The sequence below is a fragment of the Equus asinus genome, chromosome 28 (assembly GCF_041296235.1).
Source record: "Equus asinus isolate D_3611 breed Donkey chromosome 28, EquAss-T2T_v2, whole genome shotgun sequence".
In the NCBI taxonomy this organism is placed as follows: Eukaryota; Metazoa; Chordata; class Mammalia; order Perissodactyla; family Equidae; genus Equus; species Equus asinus.
The window spans coordinates 15,650,948-15,665,778 of NC_091817.1; the positions used below are offsets into that span (position 1 = coordinate 15,650,948).

Consider the following 14,831-nt stretch of genomic DNA (forward strand, 5'->3'; position numbering starts at 1 on the left):
CCTGTTCCAGGAAGGAACTAACGCCGTAACTATAGTAAAATGTGAAACAGGTATGAGAGACAGGAAGTCACCGGCAAGCCCATGTTTATCAAAGTCCTGTCTCTTGGGTCACACTGTTGATAGATAGCCCGGCAAACACTAGTTTATCAAACATTTACATTTCCATATTCATGAAAATTGTCTTCCACCCTCTGAAGTCCCAAACCACTACCCCTAACATCCTCCTTTGTCTTTAGCTGAAGATGGTATTTAAGGTGGTGGCTTTAGCCATTCTGGCAAGTTACTCAGCCCTCCTGGGTTTCTCCCATGTACACATGTTATTAAACTGCATTTTATTTTCTCCTGCTATCCTGACTCATGTCACTTTAATTCTTAGAGCAGCCAGAAGGACCCAGGGGCAGAGGAACTGTCGTCTTCCCTACACTAGGCTACAGTCATCCTAACAACGCAACTGACAGAAATTCTTTTCTGTCAATTTTTCTAACTTATTCTTTTAAATTGGCATCAGAACAAATCCTGGATACAAACTTGTTACATACAATATGGTTAGCTACAATTGTTTATAACTGAAGTTTAAATGAGAAATATCATAAAATACGAGTATTACTCCAGTATACTGAAGTATACCAGATTAGAATGTCGAAATCCAGAATACAAACTTGTCACGTACAGTGTGGTTAGCTACTATGGTTCAATCAATAACTGAAGTTTAAATGAAAAATATCATAAAATACCAGAATATTAGTCCAGTATACTTAAATATACCAGAGTATAATGTATAAAAAATAAAAGCAAACATGTCTATGACACTATCACATGATATTCTAAATAGTTTTCTTGTAGATTAAGTAGAAAATCCATAAAGATATTAGTTTTACTTTTCTGAATTACCAATTATAGTTATTTCACAAGTTTTAATTTCTAAAGATCAAACTATATCATATTAAAGATATTCGAAGTATTTCTCTGACTAAAATGGAGGTTACCATGACATAAACCAGGCCAGAAGTCACCATCACATTCTCAATCACATGACTGCCTTTAAAGGAGGAGATGAAAGGAAAGAACAGGATTTCTTAAGTAGTCCCCAAAACTCGCAGGGCTTGCCCCTGTAGGAGTGGCTTGTGCGTTTCCCCAATGCTGCTCGCACTCAGCTCCTCCTAGAGATGGCCACAAACGCAAAGCAGGATCTCCATCCAATTGGTCTCCAAAGCAGGACTCTCTTCCAGGCATTTTTCAAAGTTTAGGGAAAAAACAGGTTTCTCATTTAAGATTCACAATAACTCTTTCAGAGGTCACCATGACTAGCATCAAAACACCCATATTCTTTATTGAAAACCTTCAGAGAAAGTAATAGGAAATGCGACAGTTTCTCCACAGAATACCTTAAGTTTTAACAATTTACTCTTCCGTGTGCCTGTGAATCACATTTCAAAAACCAATCATAAAAATACATTACTTCTCCAAACACAGAGGGAAAATTCATTAGATTTTCAAGTACCTGGGGAAGGCAGATTGATCACAATGGCTCTCTGCACATGCTGGAAAGTCAAAAAAGTTAATAAATGTGTTCTGTACTCTTGAACTAAATTTTTGCCTTATCAAATACAGAGAAAATTAACCAAGTTGAAGGTAGCTCGTGAAAGTATCTTGCTACCACGAATTCCTGTGCTAGGAGGACCATTCTATTTAAATGTAGAAGAATTATAATTGAGATTTTTGAATTGCAAGATTCCACGCAGTTTTTCTTAAGAACGCCATGCTTGGATAATAAGAATCCCAGCACACATATTGGTCAAGGATAAAGTATACACGGAACAGTTTCCAGAGCTTACAGAAGGAATGTTTACATTTTCAGGCATTTAGTGATTGCTCACTGAACAAATAAAGGAAAGAAGGAACAAGACTTATTAACAAAAGTCTGAGAGCTAACATGACTAAGGTGGAAAATCCATCCAAGATACTCAGCTATCTATCCTATTTAAATTCAATCATTCCATTTCTAAAAACATCTAACGAACTAATATTTAGATGGGGACCTGTAAAGTTTGTATCTCTAATTTCCAGAGGGATAAACGGATTAAGCTGGCTCTACATGGAAAGCAGTTACAGATGAAATCCAACCATTTGAGAAAGCTTTTATGTTGATCAAATGCCCTTTTAAAAATCTTTACCAACAAAGATTTCCACTGAGCTGGGATTCTTCCCAATGGGTAAAGCAATCAAATCACACAGACACCCAGTCCTTGCAGCAGCAATATGTGCAATTAATTACATGGTTATAATCATATTTACTCACCCTCCTAATAGTATCTGTGGCTGGTCAGATTCATTTGTGATACCAAACACATCAGGAATTAAATCACCATTGAAGCTGAAAAGGAAACATTAAAAACATTAAGCAACTATTTTATTAAATTCTCCCTTGTAACTTAGCTTTAAAAGAAAAATAACTTTTGAGAGATGTGGTAGACATTACAACGCTCACTAGTATCTGTTGTAGTCAATGAAATGTCAGCAGAAGTGACACGTGTCACTTCCAGGCTAAAGTGTTTAATTTTTGTCACTGCACTCTCCAGCCCTCTTTAAGCTTGCCATGGTAATGAAAAGAGTATGTGGTCCAGATGGGCCAGCTCCACAGACGATGGGGCTCCAACAGCCTGACTCTGAGTGATGGCATAGAGCAGAGCCTATCACTGACCCACACTGGACATGTAGTGTGAGGAAGAAATAAACTTTTGTTGTGAGATTTTGGGGTTGTCTGTAACTTGCGCATAACCTAGACTATTCCTGAATAATAAGGAGACAGCACTTATTTCAGAATCATAACCCAACTTGCTTAGTTAGATGGGTTTGGGAGAAATAACCCACAAAAATAATCCCTATCTGGTATAAAAAAGTCACATTTGAATTTTGAATATTGTAACGACAATGAAAAAATACCCAACTATGAAAGAAATCAAGCTGAACATCTTTAAGACAACTAATCCATGGACTTATAGTTCAGACTTCTAACGGCCGTTGACCTACTGAAGTCTGACTATTATGTTAGTAACCGTACAAAAGGCAGCCCTGGAAGTGAGAAGGTGGCTACACAGTGTTTTAGTCCCCAAATGATCTCTCTACCTCATTACCAAACTCCTGACAGAAATGTGGATTCAGTTTATCCTGGTACATGAGTCTATTCTGAGGAAAAAAATGATAACACTAAGGAAGAATTGTGAAAAAAAACCAAAAGCTTCTCCCTAATATAGAAATCTTTCTAAATTTCTAGAGGAAACCCTGTACCCTTCATATCTGCTAATCAAGCACTAATAGTTTTACCCAAAAAAGAGTTATCTTAATTCTCTGAGTAATAACATGGCTAGAATCAAAACAGATCCATAATGGATACATTCAAAGCTAGTGAAACAAAACAAAAACACAAATTTCTTCCCCATTCCAAAATATTGAATTTCATTTTCCTCTATTCTCCATCATGGCTAATATAATATAATCAAGAGTATCAGTTTTAAAGGGAGAATGAACTTACTGTCTTAGCAAAGTAGTTTCTTACGTGATAGATTTTATTTTATGCTTCTAAGTTTTAAATCATTCAAAGGGAAGTAAGCATATACTTACTCCATAATTAGTGGTTCATCCTGAAAAGTCCTATTGAGTATAGTCATATTGTTAGGATCTGTGAAGAAAGAAAATATATAAATTAGCAGGTATTTTATATTATTTTTGAAATCAACACTTAGGGAAAGATATTCTTTTACTCTTTTCAAGATTTATCTGTAATTAATTCCAACTATTACCATTAATGAGATACTATGAATCTAACTTAAATGGACATCAAGTTTGTAAAGATAAAATATCGGGATAGTTCATTCCACAGTGAAGACTAGCATTATAATAACTTCTTTTTGAGGCTTCAATCTGAAAATCACTTAGGTTAGTTTTCTTTATATCCAATTTAGTACTAGAGCAGTTGACAATTAAGGTTTTGGTGTAAAGAAGGCAAGATACACAAAAATACTTGACTCTAAAATGTCCATGCCCTGCCCCCGCCTCCCCCATCCTGGCCTTGAAATCTGGCTCCATGAATAAAGTTGTCTATTTAGGTATAATTAATTGGCTTTTCAGATAAGACTTGAAGATTTGTGAGTGGATGTCATAGACTGATTCTCAACCTCATTCTAACTTTTTTGTGTTTGCCTGCACTGGGAAGATTAGAAACCAAAAATAGCATTTCTCAGATATCCTTGCATCTGAGCTTTTGGAGAAAATGTAAGCCTTGCCAATCAGCTATCCTGTGAGTTCTGGAAGGCGGGAATGAGGTGAAGGCTGTGCTGCCGCCATTTCTGCTTCAGTGTCGGATGGCTGACCTTGTGAGCATCAGGAGGCAGGGTGCGGGGCACTCATCTTGCTGGTGAGAATCACAGCAAGGACAGTGTCCTTCTAGCAGTTGTGCAACTGGCCACTTGCTGATAATGAAAAGGCAGTGGCTTCCTGAAAGTTCAGCCCAGAGAACTAAAGAGTTCTTCAGCCATCCCAATAATTCTGTAAGCCATAAGAACCCTTTGATAAATCTCTCTCTTCCTCAAGCTAGAAAGAGTGGATTTTGTTCTCTGGAATTGATCCCAGACCAGTTCTGGGTTGAAAAATAAAAATCAACCTTTAAAAAAGTTTTTACAGACAATTACTGATACTCAAGAACTGCATTTCTGAACTGATTTCAGAGAAATATTTTTGTTACATTTACCTAAGAATACCAGGCAAATTTTTCCTTTAATATCCAATGACAAATATTAAAAACTCTTAAAACTAATTCACCTAATGTTTGGTTTTGTCCCCAGAAGATAACAGCTCCTAATTCATTGTTGGCAATATTTTTGGGAAAATAGGTCAAAAGGACATCCATTTGTGAATCTCCGTCATAATCTCCCGGGACTACACTTGTTATCAGTGCACTGTGATTCCTAAAAGAAACAAGCATTTTAAGATAGTCGGTCAAGTTATAATAAAAAAGGACACCTCTATATTTGTACCACACAAAAAAAACACAAAATTTAAAATTTCACAGAAGTGATTAATTTCATTCTCTTCTTTAATATCTTATCATCCTTTATGTATGTAGCCTTCTTTGGTTTACAAAAGAACTCAGGGTGAATGCAGAGTAGTCTTCAGAAACAAGAAAAATTGCAGATATATATCAAGAGAAAGCTCAGTTTTATGTTCAAGCTTTAGCTAATATCGTCTTTTTACTTAGTTCTCTTGTCAAGGACACCAGGACATTCGGAAGGGAGGCTCGTAACCAATTGCTAAAGCAGCAACGAGTATCACTGTCATTTTAAAGGTTAAACGATGTACATAAAATATTTAATTGTGGATTTTAATGAAGATTTGAAATTTACAGTGAAAACTAAGTAATCATGTTATTTCTGGAAACTACTCAAGATTTGCAATAGAATATAAGTTCTTTTACCAAACCTGGCAATATACTATCAAATCATACATACCTAATTTTATATTTTTAACAATAATTCTAAAATTATTAACGTTGAAAACTTAACAAAAACATTCTGGAGTCTTGTCATAATGTCATCTGAGTGATCTAACCAGAAAATAGGTCTTAAATTCAACTTATATTTAATTCTACTTAGAGCAAATAGCAACACAGCAAGTTTCCAAATAGACTATGAATAATTATTTTCTAAATGGAATTGAGACTATAGAAATATATGTTTTATTTCAAAATAAGAAATGAAAATGAAGAAAATACAGAAAAGGTTAAGAATAGTGAAGAAAAACAATAACAGCTCTATCATAATGCATCTACTTACTGTGTCCCAGATACTATACCAAGTGCTTAAAAGCTATTATCTGATAATTTAATGTTTATCACCAGGAACAGACATTGTTATTCTCCATGAACAGACCAGCAAACTGAGGTTTGGAGTGATTAAGTAGCTCTCAGTGTTAACACTTTAAAGAGCTAGTTAAATGAAATAGCTGGAATTCAAATTCAGTTGTGCTGGCCTCTAAAATTGATCCTGATGACAATAAAATATTTTTGGTAATGTCAGTTTCCTCAAAGAATTCCAACAATACATTAACCTTTCTATGAAAAATACCTGGTCTTTAGAAATGATGATATAGCAATCACACAGACTACTATGCCGCAAAGTGCACCTAACGTGCATGCCTCCGCATGTGTATGTGTGTATATATGGATGTACAGTAATGCAAACTGTACATCCTTGGAAGTCATACTTGTCCAAAAACATTCATGATTTGGGGGCTGGAAGTACTCTGAAATAGATAGGAATTTCTTACAAAGGATTAGATAGGAACTTAATCTAATCAGGTTTTACTCCTACAATTGCCCAGCTTCTTAATGGTTTAAAAATAGGAAGTAGAAGTTTTAACAACATCAGATTGACACATGCACGTATCTCTTCTTTCAAATGATATGGAATGAATTAAAAACAAGAAGTATAACCCTCAAAGACAAAAAGCTAAGAAAGGAGATAGCAGGTGGAGGGATGCTAATCGACTCAGAAGGGCAAGGAAACTGTAAGCTGAAGTGCCTGAAGATAAAGACTCAAGAAGGAACGTTTTTTGCCCTGAAGAACCCCTGAGAGCCTCAGAATTTGGAGTCATCAGAAACAGTGGAAGACAAGAGTGAGGCACAAGGCTGAAAAGAGGTTTAATTTAAGTCTGTGTTGTGAGTGATGGTCCCTTCTTCCTCTTGCTTCCCAAGGCAAGAACCAAGAAGTTTATTTCTGGCAAGTTTCAGGCATTAGAGATTTAAGTTGCAGCAGAGGCTAAGGTTTTAGCCTTAAGCTAAAAACAAGGAGTTAATGGGAAGTCTACACAAGAAACAGTGTGACCCTTCCCCCAGCTCTACCCTACTCCCAGGATGCCAGCCAGCCAGGACACACCCACGGGGCTAAAGGCAGGAGGCAAGGCCCAGCACGCAGTTTCTAGTCAGCTCTTGAGTGCCTTACTCAAATCTTAAATGTGAACAGACACCTCCCTTTGGAAGAAAACTATGAATACTAAAGAGAGCCAAAACACATGGCAATAAGGAATCTGAAGAAAACAGAGATAATAGAGGGAACAGAATAAAACTTTAAAATTATACTTGAAGATGTAAAAAAGTATGTCCATAAAAAAAAATGACAGCATGCTAAGAGTAAAGAACACTAAGACAACAAAGAAAATTTCCTGAAGATAAAAAATATGGCAGCTAACATAAAAAATCCAATAGAAAACTTAAGATAAAATTGAGAAAAGCTCCTGGAAAGGAAAACAAAACAAAATGACAAAAACATAGATAAAAGAAAGAAAGAAAGAATGGACCCAGGCAGTCCAATAACCAACTAACAGGAATTACTGAAAGAGAGCAAAAAAAACTATCAAAGAAATAACATGAAACATTTTAAAAAGCCCCAAAGATAGAAGCCTGTAGCTTGAAGGGGACCACCTAATGCCCACTATAATAAATGAAAAATAATCTACACCAAGATGGATCATCATGAGATTTCAGAGCAAAAGAGATAAAGAAGAGACCCTCATAGCTTCCCAAATTAAAAATAAAACAAGTTACATCTGAAGGATTAGGAGAAAGAACATTGGATTAAAATAGCAACCCACGAAGCTAGAAGACTACAGGCCAACCAAAGCATTAAGGGTGAGTGGAAAGTTTTTGGACATGGAAGGACATACTGTGTATCCTTCTCAGGAATTTACTGAAGGATGCGCTCCAGTCAAGTAAATGAAGAAGCAAAGAATAAAATGGCATTGGATCCAAGAAACAGGGATCAAACAAAGAACAGCAAAGGGCAAGGCCCCAAACTGCAGCTCTGTAGAAGGCCTAGAGAATGAATCCAGATTGGGTAGGAGTGCAGAGGTCTCAACGGAAAACAAAAATGCACAATAGGTATATGGCAGATACGATGGAACATCTGCAAAGAAATTAAGGATAGGTACACAGAAAACTGGGCAATTTATTTTTTAAAAAGCAATCATTTGCTCCAGAAGGGAAAAACTGTACAGAAATTAAATACAGTATACTGCTTGGTTCTGAAGTACACAGAATCTACATGGTCAAAATGTAAGCAACAACTACTGATTCAACTAAAAAATGTGATATAACTATATGAAAATGATGGAGATAATTTCAAGATGCTAAATCCTTATCCATGCCAACAAAAAAAATTCAAGAGATGAAATAATAACTTAAGAAATTACAGTGTAAAAACTTATTTTAAAATATGGAAATAGACACCAGAAGAAACAGCTAAAAGTTTTAAAAGTGGTTACATCTGAGAGGAACAGGGGAGTGGGGGGAGAAAAGGGTGAAGAATCATTATTTTCACTTTGAAAAATATTCTAAATAAATAAAAACAATAGTTTCTAAAATTTAAAAGTATATAAAACAAGACTGCATTAATCAAAGAAAAAGAAATTTATTTATTTTTTAACTTAGTGGAACCCAAGTCCTTTATATACCATAAATTTCCTTAACTTTTAATCTTCCAAAAAAAAATCACTTCTGGATAGTTCAATTCTTGTACATAATATTTATCAACTTCTGTTCCCTTTCCACTCTAAGCATGCTGACATCTAATACCCAGGAACATTTCTCAAGAGGGATAAGTTCCTGTTTATCCATTTATAACTTTCCTCTCAATGTTCTAACTCAAGGCCAATTTTTTTTTTTTAATATATGTCTGAGTTTAAATTAAATATTGTAGAATCTGAGCACTCATTAGCTCATTGGGGACTTTAAAAGTGTTTTAAACCATTTCCTAAATAATTGCTGATCTTTCTACATAGCAATTCATCCTGCACAGGGTTAACAAGTAAATCAATTTTAAATACCATTTTCATCATCTTTTTTTTTCTTTCTTTCTTTCTTTTTGGTGAGGAAGATTTGCTCTGAGCTAACATCCATTGCCAATCCTCCTCTTTTTTTGCTTGTGGAGGATTTGCCTTGAATTATCTTCCGTGCCAATCTTCCTTTATTCTTTGCTTGTGGGATGCCTCCACAGCATGGCTGATGAGTGGAGTAGGTTCGTGCTTGGGATCTGAACCCACGAACCTGGGCTGTGGAAGTGAGCATGTGGAACTTTAACAAATCTGCCATGTGGCCGGCCCTATCATCTCTCTCTTAAACAAGGACCTGTAATGATTCTCCACTTATCATGGGATTGAGTTCTAACTCTTTCTGATATTTATGAAGGTTCCTAGTCTGCACTGATCTCTTCCTAGTCCATAACTCTCCAAAGCGTACCCTCCACTTTTGTTAGGCAAATCTTTCGGCCTCCTCTCCACAATATACTGTTTTTAATGCCATCTCTTGTTAATGCTGCATCCTAAAGCTGAAAGCCTTCACCTAAATTTTACTTATCTTAAGGTCAAGCTCAAGTCCCATGGCCTTCTATGCCACTTTAGCCTGCACGGACTCATCTCTTCTTCCTTGAATCAGAGAACAATCAATACTTGCTTCTTGTAGGTTCAAAACTGTGTTGCTCACTATTGATAGGGGTCACTGTGTTTCAAGCAAGGCTAGTTACATAAAAGAAAAATAACAACTATTATCTGAACATTTAAAAAATTCAGCTTGATTTGAATTTCTTCAAAATCAACCATAAAAACTCACCATCTACCAGTCAATAAACAACAAAAAATCAGAACAGAAGTCACTGACCTTCTCCCCTCTTGCAAACTACTCTCCCTCACCTCATACAAAACACACAGTTGACCTGACGAGCCCATAAGTGAGCTGCTCCCACAGCACACTCAGGATGAGGGACAATCCCTAACACATTCAAGAAAGCATATCTGATGCAAGGGAATAAAGGGTGTTTATGCAGGAATACATCTGGATCCACTCAAATTTATTTATATTTTTAAAAAGTAAATCACTTTAAAGCTTTGGCACATTTAGTATTTTTCCTAACAAAATGCCTGCTACTCATAGCTCATAACTAGTGGTTTTGTGTCAATACCACAGTTGAGTAAAACTGATTTCAAAGCCAATCCAACTAGCTACTGCATACCATTATTACACTAATGACTACTATTTTACAGAAACGTATTTGTACTTACTTCAAGGATACCTTTACTTTGGGTTTAAAATAGGGTGCATTCTGGTCTGCCAAAAAGACGATTAAATCATTTCCTAAAAAAAGCAAATACATAATATTAGAAAAATGTTTCCTGGTAACATATCCAATCAGTGGTCACAAGAAGTTTTCCAGGTACTTTTCTCAACAAGAAAACTTTTATTTTACTCCAGTTCATCTGCTCTCTCAAGGTTAGTCCTACTAATCTATGGAATGGGAATTTCTAACTCTATCACAAATTCAATGTTCAAAGCAGCAGAGAAACAGGAAGGATGAACATGGAAAACCTAGTAGGTCAAGATAAATTAAAGCCAATGGCTTCTGCCAGGAGTCAGATCGGTTGACTTAAAAGAACCACATAAAGGACATACCTTATAACTATATTATATATCAAGCCTTGTCCTCCCTAAACCTAAGAATGCAGCCCCTTATAAGACTGTTTAGTTCACCACACAGATGCATCACACCAAGGACACAGGAACACCCACTGTGGGTATTGGATTAGCAACAAGGACATGATTATGTATTTAATCAGAAAAACCTGAATTGCTTGCCTAAGACCTTCCTCTTGTGGCTCCTGTGGAACCATTCCCCAGGTTGATGCATTTTTGGAGCACAGTAAGTGCTCACTGGGACAGACTTCTGAAATTGTTTAAGCACACGCAAGCCACCTTTAAAGTTAAGTCTCTGTATGCAGTAGTTCCAAGTTTGGCAGTATGCACTCGTCTTGCAATACAAGGGGTCATACAAACAGAGGAACAATATTCAGGATCCACAAGAGGCTCTGGGGTCCAGGCAAAGACCCCAAGATATCTGAGCCAGAATTGTGTCATTCAAGGTCTGTATAAGCACATCTCTTCCTTGCTTCCACCGCCTTGACCTTAAACAGTACCTGCTTCTGTGGGTACTCAAGAACACTAAGACCCTCTAAGCCCATTGTCAGCATCAAGATTTACAAAAAACTTTGTTTAGTGATGGTTAGGAAAAGGAACTCTCAAGAACCACGAGTTGGCAAAGAAAGCAGAGATGTGAAAGACTAGGGTGGTGACCAAAGCTAGAAAGGATCAGGCGCACACAAAAGACTAGTCAGCTTAGGAAAGAGAAGAATCTGCAGTTTGAGATTCCTTTCCCAAGGAGACAATGGGTTTATCAGTGGTCCCTGCAAAATGCATGTGTGAACTGTGGAGTGTTCAGGGCGTTGGGAGGGCAGAGGAGCTTCAGAGAAAGCTGGGACGCTGACAGCGGGAGTAGGGGGTGAATTAGGTAAACGAGGCAGGGAGAAGTCTCCTATGAGAAGAACTTGACAAGTTGCATCAGTTCATCAACGGGAAGGAATACTGGAGGAAGTAAAGAGGTAGGGGATGGAGAGACCTCGGGAGGGAATGTATAGGCAAGCTACAAAGACTCCTGGGAATCAGGAGGGACTCTGGAAGGCGGGTGATTCTATGGGGAGGAGGGGGTGCGTGGGTGAAGGCCTAGAGCTTATTAGGAAAAAAACTGGGGTGTTTCCATTGCTTTTGGGGGTTAGGTCAAACAGTGGGATGGCCAGGCCAGGCCCTGGCGTTGGAAAAGATGGAGAAAACCGGCAAGCTGTCAAGGATGCTGGAGATAAAGGGAGAGACACAGGGCTGGGAGAGAAGGGCCGGGAAACGCAGGAGGACTGGCCATCCGAGCAAGGGGTGTGGGGAACATCGGGAGGGGCACGGGGACAGTGGACAGAGGGAGGGCCGGGCAAGCACTGACTTTCCCGCAGCACGAAGAGGTCCGTCTGCTTGTCGGAGTTGAGGTCTCCGAAGGCCGCCAGGGTGCCCCAGGCCTCGGCCCCAAAGAGCTCGGCCGTGACGTTGTGCAGCGCCCGCGCGGGGACCGGCCCGACTCCCAGCAGCGCGAGCCCTCCAAGCAGCGGCGCCAGCAGCACCCAGGAACTCGGCAGCCGGCCCGCCGCCGCCATGGCCCCCGCCCGCCGGCCCGATGCCGCGCTTGACGGCAGCCGGAAAGCACTGTGCCGCCGGCCGAGAGAGAATGGCACAGCCCCGGCGCTCGTACGAGCCGCCGCCGGCTCCCCGCTGGCTCTCCGCTGGGGCTGCCGCTCTGACGCCTGGGAGGCCGTGGAGCTAGGTCGAAGACCGCCCTTGCGCTCACTTCCGGCCGGCGCGCCTCCCGACAGTGTCGCGCGGGGGGGGCGGGGCCTGCCGGGGCTGACGGGCGGCCCCGGGGGCGGCGGCTAGAGCGCGATGGCGGGGGCGGCGGGGCTCGTGGCCGAAGTCAGCTGGAAGGTCTTGGAGCGAAGAGCCCGGACCAAGCGCTCAGGTTTGGCTGGCTGGGGCGCCACCCCTTCCCCTGCACCGTGGGTAGTGCTCCTCCTCAAGCGCCTCGGGCGGGAGGCAGGTGCAGGCCCTGCGATGGAGCTGTGCTGGCGTGTACCGCCTGGGAAAGCAGGCGGCGGCCCCGGCCTTCCTCCTGCTGACTCCCATACCTTTAGAAATTGGACAGTGACCCCAACTTTACTCCGTGTGTGTTTCCCCCTAGAAAGATGGCAGTGATGCCGACTTCTCCGGAGTCGTCGTCTTAGAAATCAGACGGCGGCCACATCCCTAGGAAAGAGTGTGTTCTCCCTGTGTTTCTCCTCAAAAGTCAGGTAGCTTCGTTGTTAGCTGTGACTATAATCTGGTCCTAGAAAACCGGCGCTGCTCCTTGCCTTATTTCATCTCTCCCTTTTACATTTCTCAGAAGTTCTGAGCCCGAGCCAGTTATCTGTGTGGCAGAAGTTGAGGGGGACAGGGCGTCAGGCCACGCAGTGGGTCACATTGAGCATAGTCAGGGCTCAGAAGGAAGCCGGCCCTTCCCCGGGCAAGCGGCCCTGGGACGCCTAGTTCCCGGTCGCGGCTCCCAAACCCAAGGCCGCCGAGGTCAGAAGACGCTGCGCAGGCAGTTAGAACACTTCAAGTGTCCTGAACTGACTTCTTCAAATTGCAAAGTCACGACTTCGAAGTTAGCGCTTGTAGCTGGTAACTCTTCTGAGAGACAGGATTGAAACTTCCCTTATTCCTGGCTGGCTGGATATAATCTTGAGCTCAACGTGTGCCTGTAAACAGGAAAGATGGTGGAATGAAAAGTCTTCAACTAAGACTCTTCTCTTTTAAAGGATTGATGTTACTATATGTCCGTGTTGAGAGATGCTAATGTCTATGTGTCTAATCTAAGAACACGGGAAAGCTTAGGCCTAGGAAAATTCTCTCTGCATTTGGTTGATATTAAGAGGGTTTTTTTTTTTTCCCTCAGCTAATATGCCCCCATTATATTTTGGACTTTTCCCGTTTATGAAGTTCTTAGTTGTCTCTTGTGCATTCTGCCTTTTTTTTTGGTTGAATTTTGAATAAAGTATCTAATTTCATAAATCATACAGAAGAAATTCACCCAATCTTTGTTGCTAATATTTTTAAACCTTAAAAAAAGTTTTACATTTATTTATGTAGGATTATAGCAAAACTACCACAAAAGTATGAGAGCATTTTTCAAAAATAGTCCCTAGTACATTTTAGAGTCAATGCAGTTACTTGGAGTGGTCACATATATTTTTATTTCACACTTTTTCTTGAAATTTTTGTGTCATGTTTGAGTTGACCACTAACAGTGTGTCAATATGGCTATAAAAAGTGTTATTGGATTGATAATATCTGGTCAAAGAGAGTAACTGGAGTTTTCTTACAGGGAACTGAATTCTGCCCTCAACATATATTTTTACAGCAATTTCTCCTTTCCTTTAGAAGCACATTGGTTCATTTTCTTCTCCAGTCTTTATTTCCTCTGAAATGCATGTCATAACAGTAAGCTTTGAAAACCTACCTTCTCTTTTTAACTTAGAAAAAAATTTGAAATTTTATTTAACTATTGTTGACTGCGGTCACTTAAATGCAATTTCACGAGCAAAGTAGTTAAGTGCATGGTGTAAATGTGGGGTGTTCCTTCATGTTCACATCACAGTAGAAGGAGAGACCGTTTGAAGTCATTCCTCCAAGTGAGTTGAGATTTCAGATTCTTCCTCTGGTAACTGAGGTGTAGACTAAAGTTTCTTGAGTGAATCATTGACTGACTATGTCATTAAAAACAATCAACTGATTCCTGTTACTTTTGGAAGAGTATATACACTGAGCTTCGTTTTAAACTTGGACTAAGCTAACTCTGATGCAGATGCCGCTGCAAAATTCTGAGCATTGTTACATAGTAGCATAATCGCTTCCCTGCTCAATGAAGGATGTCACTCTTATGTAATGTGTAGTAAGCGGCTATATTTCCTGTCTCATTTATATAAGCAAATGTAATTTATCAAAGAAAAGAAAATCAAGTTTTCAACTCATGAAAGAGAAAATAAAATTATAATGAACCTCAATTATTGCCTTTGTTGCACACTGCATCATCTTAATAACTACTCACACTGCTTTCAATTAATCTAATGCTGATTGCTCTAACCCTCACTAAACAGTTTTGAAAATTGCTGTAGTTTAGCCCGCGACGCTTATGATTAGAGTCAACAATTTGAAATGGCCAGCTCACCTGATGCGGTCGTCTCTTCTCCACCAGCTTTCTTAAGGTCTGGTAAGTGTGTAGACCCCAAAAGGGTCACTGGTAATTTTAAATACCTTTGTTTCTGAAAGTTCTTGTCACCATATGATATCTTTTTGGTTTTATTTCTTCTTTGGTGGGCCCAAG

The 14,831-nt window shown here is 39.5% G+C and overlaps 2 protein-coding genes across 23 annotated transcripts in view; one reads left to right on the forward strand and one right to left on the reverse strand.

The window, feature by feature from the left end:
* The window catches only part of ITFG1 (integrin alpha FG-GAP repeat containing 1), a 284,107-nt gene extending 271,819 nt beyond the window's left edge, over positions 1–12,288 (reverse strand). For 2 of the 4 annotated variants that reach the window (XR_011499061.1, XR_011499062.1), the window contains exons 1-5: positions 11,865–12,270; positions 10,105–10,177; positions 4,819–4,964; positions 3,622–3,679; positions 2,300–2,374 (exon numbers count right to left, since the gene is read on the reverse strand). Coding sequence is in view for 2 of the 4 variants with exons in the window: in XM_014867980.3 (XP_014723466.1) it covers positions 2,300–2,374; positions 3,622–3,679; positions 4,819–4,964; positions 10,105–10,177; positions 11,865–12,072 (560 nt within the window). In the remaining 2 variants the exon portion in view is untranslated. Of the gene's footprint in view, positions 1–2,299; positions 2,375–3,621; positions 3,680–4,818; positions 4,965–10,104; positions 10,178–11,864 lie in introns of all 4 variants that reach the window. The other 2 variants (XM_014867980.3, XM_070500645.1) reach the window with 2 other exon arrangements.
* Positions 12,276–14,831, forward strand: part of PHKB (phosphorylase kinase regulatory subunit beta) — a 219,543-nt gene continuing 216,987 nt past the window's right edge. For 4 of the 19 annotated variants that reach the window (XM_044761194.2, XM_044761193.2, XM_070500643.1 and 1 more), the window contains exons 1-2: positions 12,341–12,431; positions 14,703–14,717. In XM_044761194.2, coding sequence (XP_044617129.2) covers positions 12,356–12,431; positions 14,703–14,717 — 91 coding nt within the window. In that variant the 5' untranslated portion in view covers positions 12,341–12,355. Of the gene's footprint in view, positions 12,432–12,650; positions 12,760–13,832; positions 13,949–14,604; positions 14,718–14,831 lie in introns of all 19 variants that reach the window. The other 15 variants (XM_044761196.2, XM_044761195.2, XM_044761197.2 and 12 more) reach the window with 14 other exon arrangements.